We start from the raw sequence: 17,058 nt of genomic DNA on the forward strand, positions 1-17,058 counted from the left end.
CCAAACCTTGGTACCCAAATTCTATCAGCCCTATATCGGGTTCCGTCTTCCCGAATATTAATATGTTTCTCTAATCCTTTGGGTATCTCATTCTTCAACTTTCCTTCCTTTACAACCCCGTGTTGCGCCTCCTTTATTTGAGTAGTAAGGTTAGTACGAATAATTATATTCATAGTTTTTACCCGTATAGGTTCTCTATCCTTTCTACTCAAAGCGTCGGCTACCACATTTGCCTTCCCCGGGTGGTATCGAATCTCAAAATCATAATCATTCAACAGTTCAATCCACCTGCGTTGTCTCATATTCAGTTGCTTCTGATTAAATATATGTTAGAGACTTTTGTGGTCGGTATATATAATACTTTTGACTCCATATAAATAATGCCTTCAAGTGTTTAATGCAAAAACAACAGCACCCAATTCCAAATCGTGAGTTGTATAATTTTGCTCGTGAATCTTCAATTGTCTAGACGCATAAGCAATCACCTTCGTTCGTTGCATTAATACACAACTGAGACCTTGCTTTGATGCGTCACAATAAATCACAAAATCATCATTCCCTTCAGGCAATGACAATATAGGTGCCGTAGTTAGCTTTTTCTTCAATAACTGAAACGCCTTCTCTTGTTCATCCTTCCATTCAAATTTCTTCCCTTTATGCGTTAATGCAGTCAAGGGTTTTGCTATTTTGGAGAAATCTTGGATGAATCTTCTGTAATAACCAGCCAATCCTAAAAATCGACGTATATGCTTCGGAGTTTTTGGGGTTTCCTACTTTTCAACGGTTTCGATCTTTGCCGGGTCCACCTGGATACCTTCTTTGTTCACTATATGACCGAGGAATTGAACTTCTTCCAACCAAAATGCACACTTTAAAAACTTAGCGTACAGTTTTTCTTTCCTCAATACTTCTAGCACTTTTCTCAAATGTTCTTCGTGCTCTTGATCATTCTTTGAGTAAATAAGTATGTCATCGATGAAAACAATGACAAACTTGTCAAGATATGGCCCACACACTCGATTCATAAGGTCCATGAACATAGCTGGTGCATTAGTCAATCCAAACGGCATAACCATAAACTCGTAATGACCATAACGCGTCCTAAAAGCAGTTTTTGGAATATCATCCTCCTTTACTCGCATTTGATGATATCCAGAACGTAAATCGATTTTCGAATAAACCGACGAGCCTTGTAGTTGATCAAATAAGTCGTAAATTATCGGCAGTGGATAACGGTTTTTGATGGTAAGTTTATTCAACTCTCTTTAGTCAATACACAACCTAAATGTACCATCCTTCTTCTTGACAAACAAAATAGGAGCTCCCCATGGTGATGTGCTTGGTCGAATTAAACCATGTTCTAATAGTTCTTGCAGTTGGCTTTGTAGTTCTTTCATCTCGCTGGGTGTGAGTCTGTAAGGAGCACGAGCTATTGGTGCAGCTCCTGGTACAAGATCTATTTGAAATTCAACGGATCGATGTGGGGGTAATCCCGGTAATTCTTTCGGAAATACATCGGAAAATTCTTTTGCGACGGGAACATCATTGATGCTCTTTTCTTCAGTTTGTACTTTCTCGACGTGTGCTAGAACAGCATAGCAACCTTTTCTTATTAGTTTTTGTGCCTTCAAATTACTAATAAGATGTAGCTTCGTGTTGCCCTTTTCTCCGTACACCATTAAGGGTTCTCCTTCTTCTCGTACAATGCGAATTGCATTTTTGTAACATACGATCTCTGATTTCATCTCCTTCAGCCAGTCCATGCCAACTACTACATCAAAACTCCCTAACTCTACTGGTATCAAATCAATCTTAAATATTTCGCTACACAGATTAATTTCTCGATTCCGGCATATATAATCTGCTGAAATTAATTTACTGTTTGCTAATTCGAGTAAAAATTTACTATCCAACGGCGTCAATGGACAACTTAATTTAGCACAAAAATCTCTACTCATATAGCTTCTATCCGCACCCGAATCAAATAAAATGTAAGCAGATTTATTGTCAATAAGAAACGTACCCGTAACAAGCTCTGGGTCTTCCTGTGCCTCTGCCGCATTAATATTGAAAACTCTTCCGCGACCTTGTCCATTCGTGTTCTCCTGGTTCGGGCAATTTCTAATAATGTGGCCCGGTTTTCCACATTTATAACAAACTACATTGGCATAACTTGCTCCGACACTACTTGCGCCGCCATTACTCGTTCCGACACCATTTGTTCCTTTCGTTCTGTTAACCCCTGGTCCGTAGACCTCACACTTCGCCGCGCTATGACCATTTCTTTTACACTTGTTGCAAAATTTAGTGCAGAACCCCGAGTGATACTTTTCACACCTTTGGCATAGCTGCTTCTGATTGTTGTTGTTGTTGCGGTTGTTATTGTTGTTGGGATGATTGTTGTTGTAGTTGTTGTTGTTGTTGTTGTTGTTGTTGTTGTTATTGTTTTGCCGTTTGTTGTAGTTGCGATTAATGTTGTGATTATTGCGATAGTTGTTGTTGTTTTGGTGACTCTTATCACCGTTTTCCTCCCACTTTCTTTTGATTAGCTTCACGTTGGCCTCTTCGGCTGCATGTTCTTTAATTCTTCCCTCAATCTGGTTCACTAGTTTGTGAGCCATTCTACATGCCTTTTGTATGGAGGCAGGCTCGTGTGAACTTATATCTTCTTGGATTCTCTCCGGTAACCCTTTCACAAACGCGTCGATCTTCTCTTCCTCATCTTCGAACGCTCTCGGACACAATACGCACAATTCTGTGAATCGTCTTTCGTACGAAGTAATATCGAATCCCTATGTTCGTAACCTTCTAAGTTCTGACTTGAGCTTATTGACCTCGGTTCTAGGACGGTACTTCTCGTTCATCAAGTGCTTGAATGCTGGCCACGGTAGCGCGTAAGCAACATCTTGTCCCACTTGCTCTAGATAGGTATTCCACCATGTTAACGCAATACCTGTGAAGATATGCATAGCATACTTCACTTTGTCTCCTTCAGCACACTTACTTATGGCAAAGACCGATTCAACTTTCTCGGACCACCGTTTCAATCCGATTAGTCCTTCGGTCCCATCAAATTCTGAAGGTTTGCAGGCAGTGAATTCCTTATAGGAGCATCCTACACGATTTCTTGTGCCGTTAGCTGTATTGCTAGATTCAGAGTTATTGTTGGTATGTAGCGCGGCCTGTACTGCGGCTATGTTTGAAGAAAGAAAGGCACGGAATTCCTCTTCGCTCATATTCAAGGTGTGTCGAGTAGTCAGTGCCATTTCCTTCAAAATAGTCAAATGAAACAAGTTAATCATACAGAATATTAAGAGTAGTCAATAGTATCTCGTAGCATAATATGAACTCATTTATAAAAGTTTTTTCTTCATATTAGCGTTTTATAAGTATAAATTCGGGTACTACCTACCCGTTAAGTTCATACTTAGTAGCTAATATACAATTCAACTACTACAATTCCATATGAAAAACTTGATTATAATAATATATCACATACAAATATTCTTCAAACTTACAACTTCACTATATTACATATAACATGAAATATAGTACACTATGATACAGGACAGTTTTGAAGATAAATCTAGTTAATACGCAAGTTGTTTAGCAAAGGAAATAAAGACACGTAATTCATAAGTCGAGAAACAAGTCATGCATTCTTTTTTTACAAAGACGACTTCCCATCCTTGGTCTTGTGGAAAATAACCATTATGACCATTGGCTAGGCAGCATGTTGTAATGTCGTCAAAAGGTCGAGGGTTTCGTAATGTCCAACAGCCCCGTAATAATCTAAAAACCTTGTTTCTCACCCCAACTACTGAATCCGTCACTTGTGGGAAAGTTTTATTTAAAAGCTGCAATCCGATGTTCTTTTTCTCACTTTGGTAAGAAGCGAACATCACTAACCCGTAAGCATAACATGCTTCTTTATGTTTCATGTTAGAAGCTCTTTCTAATTCACGAAATCCTATGTTGGGATATGTTGAGTCAAAATAGGTTCTTAACCCGTAGCGTAAAATTGCATTTGGGTTCCCCGCATTTAACGCTTTAAAGAAACACAGCGTAACTTACGGTCTCCCCAATGTGATATACCCCACCTATCAAAGGAAAGCCTTTTATAAACTAAGGCATTTCTGGAAAGTCTTTCAAATGTTTGACAAGTTAATTTCGCCATAACTAAATGTGCTGATGAATTCTGACCAACTTTAGACAAGATTTCCTCAATCATATCCTCTGGTAGGTCTTCTAAAATATTCGGTTGTCTACCCTTAACGTCCATTTTGTTTTTATATTGTAAAATATACAAGGATTAGATTCGTAAAAACAAACATTACAAGCAATTTTTACATAGAACATAAAAGTACAAGCACACTACAATACATTTATTACACAACATGCTCACACCCCTCTAATCTGAATCACTGGTTTCTTCTTCTTCGGACTTGGTTCTTTTTCCTAATATTCTAGGGATATATGATGTTCCTCTAATACGAGTCGTCATTTTCCACATTGGTTTAGAAAAACCTGGTGGTTTAGAGGTTCCCGGGTTATTGTCACGATATTGAAAATATGGGTGTTGACGGTACATATAAAGTTCATCGGGGTCGAAATCAGATTTCTCTATTTTGATGCCTTTTCCCTTATTATTTTCTTTTGCCTCATTAAATTGGGTCGGGGTAATTTCTATAACATCATCGGAATCCTCATCAGGATCCGATTCATCGGAAAATTGGTAATTTTTCCAATATTTTGATTCGTTAGCGGAAACACCATTGACCATTATTAACTTTGGTCCATATTTAAAGAATTTTCTTTTATTTGACCGGTTTTCTCTGGTTCCTACTACCCCCCTCCAGAACCTCTTCTTCTTCCGGTTCCTCTTCTTCTGGTTCCTCTTCTTCCGGTTCCTCTTCTTTCGGTTCCGTTTCCTCTTCTTCCGGTTCTTCGGGAACTTGTGAATCTTGCCAATATATATTTGACTCTTCGTTATTATTATGTGAGTCAATGGGATTTGTGCTAGAGGTAGACATCTATCACACAATATCAAACATGTTAAGAGATTAATATACCACATAATATTTACATGTTAATAATATATAGTTTCCAACAAAAATGTTAAGCAATCATTTTTAAAGAAAACACGGTCGAAGTCCAGACTCACTAATGCATCCTAACAAACTCGATAAGACACACTAATGCAAATTTTCTGGTTCTCTAAGACCAACGCTCGGATACCAACTGAAATGTCCCGTTCATATTGATTATAAACGTTCCATATTAATTGATTTCGTTGCGAGGTTTTGACCTCTATATGAGACGTTTTTCAAAGACTGCATTCATTTTTAAAACAAACATAACCTTTATTTTATCAATAAAGGTTTCAAAAGCATTACGTAGATTATCAAATAATGATAATCTAAAATATATTGTTTACACACGATCATTACATAATGGTTTACAATAGAAATATATTACATCGACATATGTTTCTTGAATGCAGTTTTTACACAATATCATACAAACATGGACTCCAAATCTTGTCCTTATTTTAGTATACAACAGTGGAAGCTCTTAGTATTCACCTGAGAATAAACATGCTTTAAACGTCAACAAAAATGTTGGTGAGTTATAGGTTTAACCTATATATATCAAATCGTAACAATAGACCACAAGATTTTATATTTCAATATACATCTCATACATAGAGATAAAAATCATTCATATGGTGAACACCTGGTAACTGACATTAACAAGATGCATATATAAGAATATCCCCATCATTCCGGGACACCCTTCGGATATGATATAAATTTCGAAGTACTAAAGCATCCGGTACTTTGGATGGGGTTTGTTAGGCCCAATAGATCTATCTTTAGGATTCGCGTCAATTAGGGTGTCTGTTCCCTAATTCTTAGATTACCAGACTTAATAAAAAAGGGCATATTCGATTTTATTAATTCAAACATAGATTGTAGTTTCACGTACTTGTGTCTATTTTGTAAATTGTTTATAAAACCTGCATGTATTCTCATCCCAAAAATATTAGATTTTAAAAGTGGGACTATAACTAACTTTCACAGATTTTTACTTCGTCAGGAAGTAAGACTTGGCCACTGGTCGATTCACGAACCTATAACAAATATGTACATATATATATCAAAGTATGTTCAAAATATATTTACAACATTTTTAATACGTTTTACTGTTTTGAGTTTATTAAGTCAGCTGTCCTTGTTAGTAACCTACAACTAGTTGTCCATAATTAGATGTACAGAAATAAATCGATATATATTATCTTGAATCAATCCACGACCCAGTGTATACACGTCTCAGTCTAGATCACAACTCAAAGTATATATATTTTTGGAATCAACCTCAACCCTGTATAGCTAACTCCAACATTACTGCATATAGAGTGTCTATGGTTGTTCCAAATAATATATATACATGGGTCGATATGATATGTCAAAACATTTGCATACGTGTCTATGGTATCCTAAGATTTACATAATATATTAAAATACATGTATAATACAATATAAGTTAGCTTGGATATGATTTGTATAGATTTGTTAAACATTTCCCGTAGCTAAAAAGATCAAAAAATATCCAATCTTGTTTTACCCATAACTTCTTCGTTTTAAATCCGTTTTCAGTGAATCCAATTGCTATGGTTTCATATTGAACTTAAGTTTATGAATCTATACATAAAAAGTATAAGTTTATAGTCGGAATTATAGGTTACAAGTTGTTTTTTAAAGGTAGTCATTTCAGTCGAAAGAACGACGTCTAGATGATCATTTTGGAAAACATACTTCCACTTTGAGTTTAACCATGATTTTTGGATATAGTTTCATGTTCATAAGAAAAATCATTTTCCCAGAAGAACAACTTTTAAATCAAAATTTATCATTGTTTTTAATTAACTAACCCAAAACAGTCCGCGGTGTTACTACAACAGCGTATATCCGGTTTTACGGTGTTTTTCGTGTTTTTCGGTTTTAAATCATTAACTTAGCATATCATATAGATATAGAACATGTGTTTAGTTGATTTTAAAAGTCGAGTTAGAAGGATTAACTTTTGTTTGCGAACAAGTTTAGAATTAACTAAACTATGTTCTAGTGATTTCAAGTTTAAACCTTCGAATAAGATAGCTTTATATGTATGAATCGAATGATGTTATGAACATCATTACTACCTCAAGTTTTCTGGATAAAACTAATGGAAATGAGAAAAATAGATCTAGCTTCAAAGGATCCTTGGATGGCTTGAAAGTTCTTGAAGCAGAATCATGACACGAAAACAAGTTCAAGTAAGATTTCCACTCGATATAAGATTGGTATAGTTATAGAAATTGAATCAAAGTTTGAATATGAGTATTACCTTGTATTAGAAATATATCTTACTGTAAATAAAAAAGATTTCTTGAAGTTGTATGATCACTTTACAAGATTGGAAGTAATCTAGCAAACTTGGAAGTATTCTTGATTTTATGAAACTAGAACTTATAGAATTTATGAAGAACACTTAGAACTTGAAGATAGAACTTGAGAGAGATCACTTAGATGAAGAAAATTGAAGAATGAAAGTGTTTGTAGGTGTTTTTGGTCGTTGGTATATGGATTAGATATAAAGGATGTGTAATTTTGTTTTCATGTAAATAAGTCATGAATGATTACTCATATTTTTGTAATTTTATGAGATATTTCATGCTAGTTGCCAAATGATGGTTCCCACATGTGTTAGGTGACTCACATGGGCTGCTAAGAGCTGATCATTGGAGTATATATACCAATAATACATACATCTAAAAGCTGTGTATTGTACGAGTACGAATAAGGGTGCGTACGAGTAGAATTGTTGATGAAACTGAACGAGGATGTAATTGTAAGTATTTTTGTTAAGTAGAAGTATTTTGATAAGTGTCTTGAATTCTTTCAAAAGTGTATGAATACATATTAAAACACTACATGTATATACATTTTAACTGAGTCGTTAAGTCATCGTTAGTCGTTACATGTAAATGTTGATTTGAAACCTTTAAGTTAACGATCTTGTTAAATGTTGTTAACCCAATGTTTATTATATCTAATGAGATGTTAAATTATTATATTATCATGATATTATGATATATTAATATATCTTAATATGATATATGTACATTTAAATGTCGTTACAACGATAATCGTTACATATATGTCTCGTTTCGAAATCATTAAGTTAATAGTCTTGTTTTTACATATGTAGTTCATTGTTAACACACTTAATGATATATTTAAATATCATTTTATAATGTTAAATAAAGTGTATCAATATCTTAATATGATACATATGTATTTAGTAGACGTTATCATAACGATAATCATTATATATATCATTTCGAGTTTCTTAACTTAGTAATCTCATTTCTTATGTATATCACACATTGTTAATATACTTAGTGAGATACTTACTCATCATAATCTCATGTCAACCATATATATATGTCTATATATACCACAACATGTAGTTTTTACAAATTTGTAACGTTCGTGAATCGCCGGTCAACTTGGGTGATCAATTGTCTATATGAAACTTATTTCATTTAATCAAGTCTTAACAAGTTTGATTGCTTAACACGTTGGAAACATTTAGTCATGTAAATATCAATCTCAATTAATATATATAAACATGGAAAAGTTCGGGTCACTACACACGTGCTACGGGTGCGGATCCCGGAATAAGATCGATTTGGAATTCTATCGGTTGATGAGGTGGAAGACCCGGCAATTCGTCAGGAAATACATCGAAAAAGTCACTAACAATTGGCACATCATCGATATGCTTCTCATCGGTTTCAACTTTCTTAACGTGGGCTAGAATCTCGAAACAACCTTTACGAAGGTACTTTTCAACTTTAAAGCACGAGACGAGGTTGAGTCCGGTGCAACTCTTATCGCCATAGACAATCAAGGGTTCACCATTATCGATATGAATTTGAATCGCTTTAAGATCGCAAAGAATGTGAGATTTCATTTTGGCTATCCAATCCATACCAATGATTACATCAAAGCTCCCTAGTTCTATAGGTATCAAGTCAATTTCAAACTCTTTACCCATTAAGTTTAACGTACACCCCCGGTAAAATTTGTCGGCACTTAATAGTTTCCCGTTGGCCACTTCAATGGTATAATTAGTATCTAGTGGGAGTGGTGGAGTGCTAAAAGAATCAGTCAAAGCCTTGGATACAAAACTCTTATCGGCACCCAAATCGAATAAGCAAGAGACATAAGAATTGTTGAGAAGAAACGTACCCGTGACTAGTTCATTATCATCTCTAGCTTCCTCGGTGTTGATGTTTAAAGCCCGGCCGCGTGTATTGGGGTTAGCTTTCTTCTTTGGGCACGCATTCCTATAATAACCCGGTTGGCCACATTCATAACAAACGCCCGATTTTGGTGCATTGGGCCCCTTTTGAGAAACGGGGGCGGTATTCCTACAATCGTGGACCACGTGGCCACTCCTTTGACATTTGACGCAAAATGGTTTGCCACATTCACCATGATGATGTTTGTAGCACTTGTTACAATAAGGCAAGTTTCCGGCATAACTCTTCTTGCCGTCGGAGGTGAAAGGCTTTTTGGTGAAATTGTTGTTGTTGTAGTTACTTGATGGAGTGGCTTCCCATTTTCTTTTGTTGCCACCCAACTTATCCTCAGCTTTAGGTGCCGGTACTATGATCTCGTCCACCGTTTCTATCAATTTGCGAGCCATATTTAAAGCTTCTTGATGATTGGTGGGTTTGGATGACATTACTCCGTGTTTGATGCTCTTTGGAAGACCATCCATGTAAAGTTCAACCCTTAAAGACTCGGGGTTCACAAGGTTTGGGCACATCAAGGCTAGTTAGGAAAATCGTTGATTATAAGCCTTTAGGTCGTTTCCGATTGCTTTTAGAGTTCTTAGCTCTTGTTCGAGCCTTCGGGTTTCCTCGCGCGAAAAGTCTTAGGTGATCATCTTTTCTTTCAAATCGGACCAAGAGAGAGCGTGGGCTTCATCGGTACCCACCAATTGTACATACGTGTTCCACCACATGAGAGCGATACCGGCAAAAGTGTGGGTGGAATATTTAACCTTTTCTTGATCCCGGCAACCGCTTATGCTAAAAACGGCTTCCGTTTGCTCAAACCATTGAGTGAGAGCAACCGGTCCTCCGGTCCCATCAAAAGTATGAGGTTTGCACCCCATGAAAGCTTCGTAGGAGCATCCCTCGTTTGAGTTACCGGCTCCATTGTTGTTGTTGTTGTTGTGATTGTTGTTATTGTTGTTGTTGTTGAAAGAGTGACCGGCCATAGCCGCATCTACAGCGGTGGCTATCATTCGTTGAAGAGCTTGTTCGGGAGTTTCATTGCGTGGTACACGGCGAGGAGGCATTGTTCCTTCAAAACACAAGAATAACGTTGATTAGTATTCTCAATAATACTAACCACGATATGGAATAAGGATAGAGAGAAAATTTTCCTTGACTCGCCTTAAATTCTTTATGTCATAATGTCGGAACGTTCATATGAGTCACCGTAATATAATCCCGGAAATTATATTACCCTAATTCATATGTGCATTCGACATTATTTCACTTAAGTCAAGGTGGCATGTCAATCAAATTAAACAACGTGAGATTAAGATGGGATAAAATTTAGATATGAATAGAAGAGTTAGAGTATAAATGCACAAGTAGTCAAGTAATTCCTACTTCAAGTCTATATGCCAGTTGTAGTCTAGATTCACTAATGTACCCTATGACTCGGGGTTGACACCAATGAAATTTAAATCCCTACAACCATCGCTCTGATACCATCTGTAGCGACCCGACAAAATCGTCATTGACGGCGCCGTCTACTTAGGTCCCGTTACGTGGTCATACGTCTTTAAAACAACGTTTGACCAAAAGTATGTCGCATTCATTTCAAAAGTAAGGATGTTTCAAGGTTTACAAAGTAGTTCGACAACTAGTTACGTTACAAGTTTAAAGTACAATTGAAACATATGCGACACAATTTAAGAATAAGTCAAAAGACGCTTCACGTATACAAGTATACTCGACATCCAAGCAAGTATCAAAAAGTATAGTGCGGAAGCATGTATCACCTAGTATTCAAGGACCTGAGAAAAACATAGAAAATCTGTCAACGAAAACGTTGGTGAAATCATAGGTGTATGTATACAGTATGTTTTGAACCACAAGATTTAGTATAAACCGATTATACAGTGTATACATCTCAAAAGATGTGTTTGTATCACGAGCATTCAATTATCAAAGCTTAACTGAATCTTACCTCCGCATATAGTGTTAGAACCTACACTATTCCGATAAAATTATATTTCATTCGCTAACGGTAGCGAACCGTCCGAATGAGGGTTCGTTAACCCCGTATGGCCACACAACATAAGTTCTTGCTTACACCCTACAAGTGTAACTAATGATAATTAAACTTGAGGATTTTCGTTCTAACTCGTACGTATCTTTGCTTTCGTATTCGTGTTCAAAGTATAAAAGTATGAATCGTTTATGTTTTCTCATCCCAAGTATAAGTATAAAAGAGTAAAAGTGGGACTATGATCTCACCTTGAGTGCAAGCGTATAAAAGTACTTCGCAAGTAAACGTGTGCAAGAACGACTGCTAGTCTTGACCTAAACAAGTAGGTCGTATCAATAACGGTAAACATGATTGGTCGAAGTTGTTCAATTTGTCATATGGCTTGTTACTACTCGATTATATAGCATGTGAATCAAATTGTCAAGTTTCATGCAAGGTACAAGTATAAAAGCATGTTAGAAAGATGGCATACGTATTTGGTTAAATTTGGACAAAAGTCAACTTTGGTCAAGTCAAAGCCAATGAAAAGTCAACACGTTCGGGTCGGGTCCAGAACTATTTTTCTGAGGTTTTTAATCATATATAAGCATGTTGGCCAAGTTTCATGTTAATCGGAGGTGCGTAGCATAGTTAGAATTAAACGAAAAAGTGAAACTTTGGACAGCCGGGTTTGGAGCGCCGCTCAAGGTTATGGAGCGCCGCTCCATGTATCTGTTCAGCAAGTCTGGCAGTTTTGAACACTTAAACAAATCCAACTTCAAACAACCATAACTTATGAACCGTAAACATTCAAAACACGTATCTTATATCGTTGGAAAGGTAATTTAACAAGGAATACAACTAAACACTTTTCATCAAGCAAAAGCATCATTTACATTAATCGAATTCTTGTAAATTTGATCATTTAAAGTTCGTTATCAAGATTTCAAGTTCGTAAAATGCATAAGATGATTTAGGAACTTACTACACACATATAATACGCCGTTTCGTAGGTAAATACACATACAATACTACTAAACACTTACAAACAACATTACAAGGCTTTTAATGCATCAAAAATCACATTCAAGACTACCAAACCCTAACCAAAAATCATAAAATCGTTAATCATGTTAATGAGGTTTTTCCAAGTCAACTTACATATCAAATTGAAGCTAGTGATGCTAGTGACACATTTAATACATGTACTTTTAACATCTAACAACATATGATCCACCAAAACTCAAGATTAGGCACGCCCATTTCGAGTTTAAGCTAGTTACATCAAAATGACAAGAACAAGCATACAAATCATTTATTAATGTTAGACTTGAGGCATAGACACTAATTAACACTTCTATAAGTTAAAAACATCAAAAACACAAAATCTAGTGGTTTTAGAAAGTTACCCAAATGCAATAAAGTTGGTATGGATTCGAAGAGGAAGATGCAAGGATTCCAAATATGTAACTTGTTTTAGTTGATGCTTGCTAGATTCAAAATAGATGATGATTCTTTGTTTGGTTGTTTGAGAGAAAAAGAATGGAAGTATTAGAGAAAGAGGAGTATAAATGAATGGATTAGAATGGCTTTGACCATTTGACCTAGTCAAATGTTTGGCATCTTGGCAATTTTAGTCCCTCAAGTTCGTATCGGGTGCGTGAATTACCTAAACGAGATAATTTAAAACGCGTATTAACGGAAGATGCCATAATTATATAACGGACTTTAAAATAACATAACGGAAGGTAAACGGAAAAAGGAGGGATTTTACTTAACAAGCATAATAATAACTTAGTTACGATACATTAATTTAAAAAGGAAGAACATAGCTTACAGTGATTATTTATCGCGTAACGTTACACGGACAGAGTTCTGACTTTGAAACCCGTAAAACATTTCTTACAATAACCCAAATTATTATTAATATTAAATTAAACTTTAATATATATATATATATATATATATATATATATATATATATATATATATATATATATATATATATATATATATATATATATATATATATATATATATATATATATATCGTACATAGATAGAGAGATTGAGTGAAAAAGGGATGCAGAATTCGAGCAGAATGCGTGAGCTTTTATAGGCCCACTTTGAACTGTACTGCTCCTCGAGTGCGGTAATTTTGTGCCTTACGGCTTCGCAAGTGCAGAGCTTCGGATTCCAGCTCACCAAATTGAGTTAAACGTCGGCCGCGGAATATTATAATATATAATATAATAATATATAATTTCATATAATTATATATATATTATATTATATTCTTGTGCATAGTTGACTTGTAATTTTAGCTCCGTTGAGTTGTACGTTGATGCTCGGTTTATGTCTCAGTTCCGAATTTTCGAACGCCTTTTCGTACGCTTAGATATCTTGTACTTTGTGTTTCGCGGCTTGTACTCTTGTCATTTTTTAGGCGTTTCTCATCAATAAATTGAACCACTTGGATTGTACTTTGTACTTTTTAGCTTTTTGGTCATTTGCGTCTTCAAATCGTCGATTCTGTCTTTTGTCTTCGCACTTATTTATTTAAACGGTTATTACATAAAAATAGAACAATTGCAACTAAAAGCTTTACATATTGGAAGGATATTGCGCTTAAATATATGTTCATTTGGAGCAATATCTAGTCAAACTTGAGTGTTTTTAAGTCCTCTATCCATTTATGATCAGTATACAATTCAATTTCATGTCCATTTTTCCAGAAATCGACATAATCACAGATTCATCACAAAAACTTCAATCAATCATAACTTAATCATACGAAAATGAAAATACGCGAATTTATAGCTTAAAGTTATTAATTTTTCGAGAGGATTTCAATTATATCATAATATTTAACATTCAAGAAAGCCAAGTTTCTGTAACCACAAAAATCAAATTCAGGATTAACCCTAATCACAACAAACTATCAAATTAACGCGAGTAATTAACAACAACGTATATAGATTTGAGCAATTGACAACTTACAATACTGAACTTATTTCTTAAGCAAGTATACTGAACTTATTGCTTCTTTTGATGCTGCTAAGTACAGTATCAATGTTTCTCTCGCGATCAGCGCAGTCATTGTTGGCAATTCTTTCAGCAACTTTTTCATTTCTTGAAACGCCACTTCTGCTTCCTCCGACCACTTGAAATCCGTTTTCTTTAAGAAATTCTTCAGTGTCCCAAAAAAGGGGAGTGATCGCTCTGTGAATTTTGATAAAAACCTTGTTAATGCCGCTAACTTACCCGTTAAACTTTGCACCTCCTTTTTATTTCTTGGTGACGCCATATTCTCGATTGCATCTATTTTCTTTGGATTTGCACGTATCCCGCGCTCAGTTATTATATGACCAAGAAACTTTCCTTCTTCTTCTCTAAAACTGCACTTCGACGGGTTGAGCTTCATTTTGAGTTCAACAACTACCTTTTCGAGTAAATGCCGACATTTGTTGGTTTCATGACCATAATCGTCATGAAAATCACAAAATTTGCTTTTGTCTCTATTCCCATACTTTGACAAAGGCACTGGGGTCGAAGATTTTGCATACTACCTCTGTAGCTAAAATTTCTTTTGGCGTTTTTGTGAGATCTTTTATTAGTGCAACATTCTCGGTGTGGCTGCTCTTATACTTCTGACTTCCTCCCCCTTTGTTGTTGTTGAATTTGCAATACTTGTTATTATGATAGTTGCCATTTCTAGGTTGCCCATTACTACCATAACGCCTGCCAGGCTCTGACCCTCTTCCCTGCACTTGATAATAATTATCGTCGATGTTCGTACTCGAAGAGGTGTTTCCGAAATTCTGTTTTATGTCTTCTTGTGCCCGCATGTAATCATGTGTTTCTTTTATGGCTTCTGCGAAAGTTCCTGGCACTCTTATGCGTAACCGCTGTCATAAAGATAGGTGTATGTCGGTATCTATACAATGTATAAAGCCGGACACCTTCGGGCTTTCTGGTAAGTCTTGTATTTTGGCCACCTCCTTGGTGTATCTGTCTATTATCTCTCCTAAACTTTCTTTCGACTTCTACTTAATGTCGTGGCATTCGACATGTGTTCTTTTACGTGCGCGCAAGTTGTGGAAGTTTAATAAAAATCTTGAGCACAAATCTGCAAAACCAGTAACGCTTTGAGCTGGCAAATTATTGAACCATTCTCTTGCTACTCCTTGCAGCACTATTGGCAGCATATGGTATGCTACTGCATCACCCCAGCTGTGCGTTCTTGCATTCCCTTCAAATTTTTGCAAAAAATCGTCTGGATCTGACAACCCATAGTAACTTCCAAGTGTTAGAGGTAACACAGGTGCGACTGTGAGGGGATGATTGGCAATATGTGGCACAAACTTTTCGGTTGTGGGAGCTAATTCAAGGCTTTACTTAGCTTTTTGCCCTTGCATCACTGCGAACCAATTGTTCATAAATTCTTGTACCCGTGCTGGCTCATTGAAAGCTGGTGCTAAGTGTGGTGGCGCGACTTGCTGTAATTGAGATATGAAGCTGTTTGATTGAGTCGCGACATAGTGCGCCCCGCTATATTGGTTGTTTGCAACAGTATGGACTGGTTGCGAGGATGCATACGCCGTTGACCCTTGTTGTGGCGTCAGCATGATATATGAACCATCTTGATTTCTCAGGCCCATCTGCCTGATTCTTTCTTGAGCGCTTTCGGTGGTAACCCTTTCAATAAGAGTTTCAGGCTCAACCAAAGTGATGATGGGCATGGTGCCCACATAGGTGGTTTTTACTTTAAAACCCGGTGGAACGGTTTCGCTTGGAGAACCGAAGCTCATATTCTTTAGAGGCAAATCCTTGAATGGTTTGAAGCTAGTTCCTGTTTCCAGTAAGCTTCCATCGGGGGAGTGCCACCAACTCTTACATGATTCTGTTAGGACCGTTCTTGAGGCAACCGGTCCTGTTTCAACATTTGATGTCGATGGCGGCTTTGACGCGCCTTTGGTTGGTGCTGGTGGCGTTGACGGTGTATTCGTAACAGTCGCCGTAGGTGTTTGAAACCCTGAACTTACTTGAGAGTCTGATCGCTCTTGATTTTTTGCACTCTTACTTCCTCCACCCATTCTTGCTGACAATTAAAAACCTGAAAGTGACCGATTAATTAAACAAAAAAGTTTTTTTTTTTTTTTTGAAAAAAAGATACGTATAATAAATCATACACGACATGAATTCCAATCTTATTTGTTTCATATATCCGGTCCCACGGATGGCGCCAAATGATCAAGCATATTTTCACGAGGTCAAGGTGAACTTACGCTTGAGTGCATAATAGGGTTTAAGGACTAACAACATTTGGACCTCCGACGCGTAGTCGTGGATAACCCACATCGGTATCGTTTCGATTCCGACAGGGTGGCCGATTTGATAGTTTGCCAACAACCTAGGATACGAGGTTGAGTGGCCTAAAGACATGAAGGTTTTATAGTTTGAGACATACCTGAAAGTCTTAGAGATCGTAAGAAGCTTTATTCGTACGAAGAAGATTTGTATGATGTGGTTTATGTATGAGTAAACGAATGAATGTATATCTTTTTAGGGTTTATGAGCTATATATTTATAGGCTCATGAATTAGGGATTCGATAGAATCTCTTCCCTAAGTAAATGCAATCTTATCCCAACTAACTTTCGTTATTTAAGGAATAGAATCCAAATTGATTATACCGTACAATCTTCTAGAATATA

At 36.3% G+C, this 17,058-nt stretch overlaps 1 protein-coding gene across 1 annotated transcript; it reads right to left on the minus strand.

Annotated features, from left to right (window-relative positions):
* Nucleotides 1-14,352: 14,352 nt before the first annotated feature.
* Nucleotides 14,353-14,766, minus strand: LOC139874809 (uncharacterized mitochondrial protein AtMg00860-like). Its single transcript, XM_071862204.1, has one exon. The coding sequence runs from the start codon at nucleotides 14,764-14,766 to the stop codon at nucleotides 14,353-14,355; it is 414 nt and encodes a 137-aa protein (XP_071718305.1).
* Nucleotides 14,767-17,058: the final 2,292 nt, after the last annotated feature.

The sequence above is a fragment of the Rutidosis leptorrhynchoides genome, chromosome 11 (assembly GCF_046630445.1).
Source record: "Rutidosis leptorrhynchoides isolate AG116_Rl617_1_P2 chromosome 11, CSIRO_AGI_Rlap_v1, whole genome shotgun sequence".
Lineage (NCBI taxonomy): Eukaryota > Viridiplantae > Streptophyta > Magnoliopsida > Asterales > Asteraceae > Rutidosis > Rutidosis leptorrhynchoides.

Excerpts from the sequence above, each read along its gene's own strand:
- LOC139874809 (XM_071862204.1), bottom strand. The coding sequence starts at position 14,766 with ATGAAGCTCAACCCGTCGAAGTGCAGTTTTAGAGAAGAAGAAGGAAAG.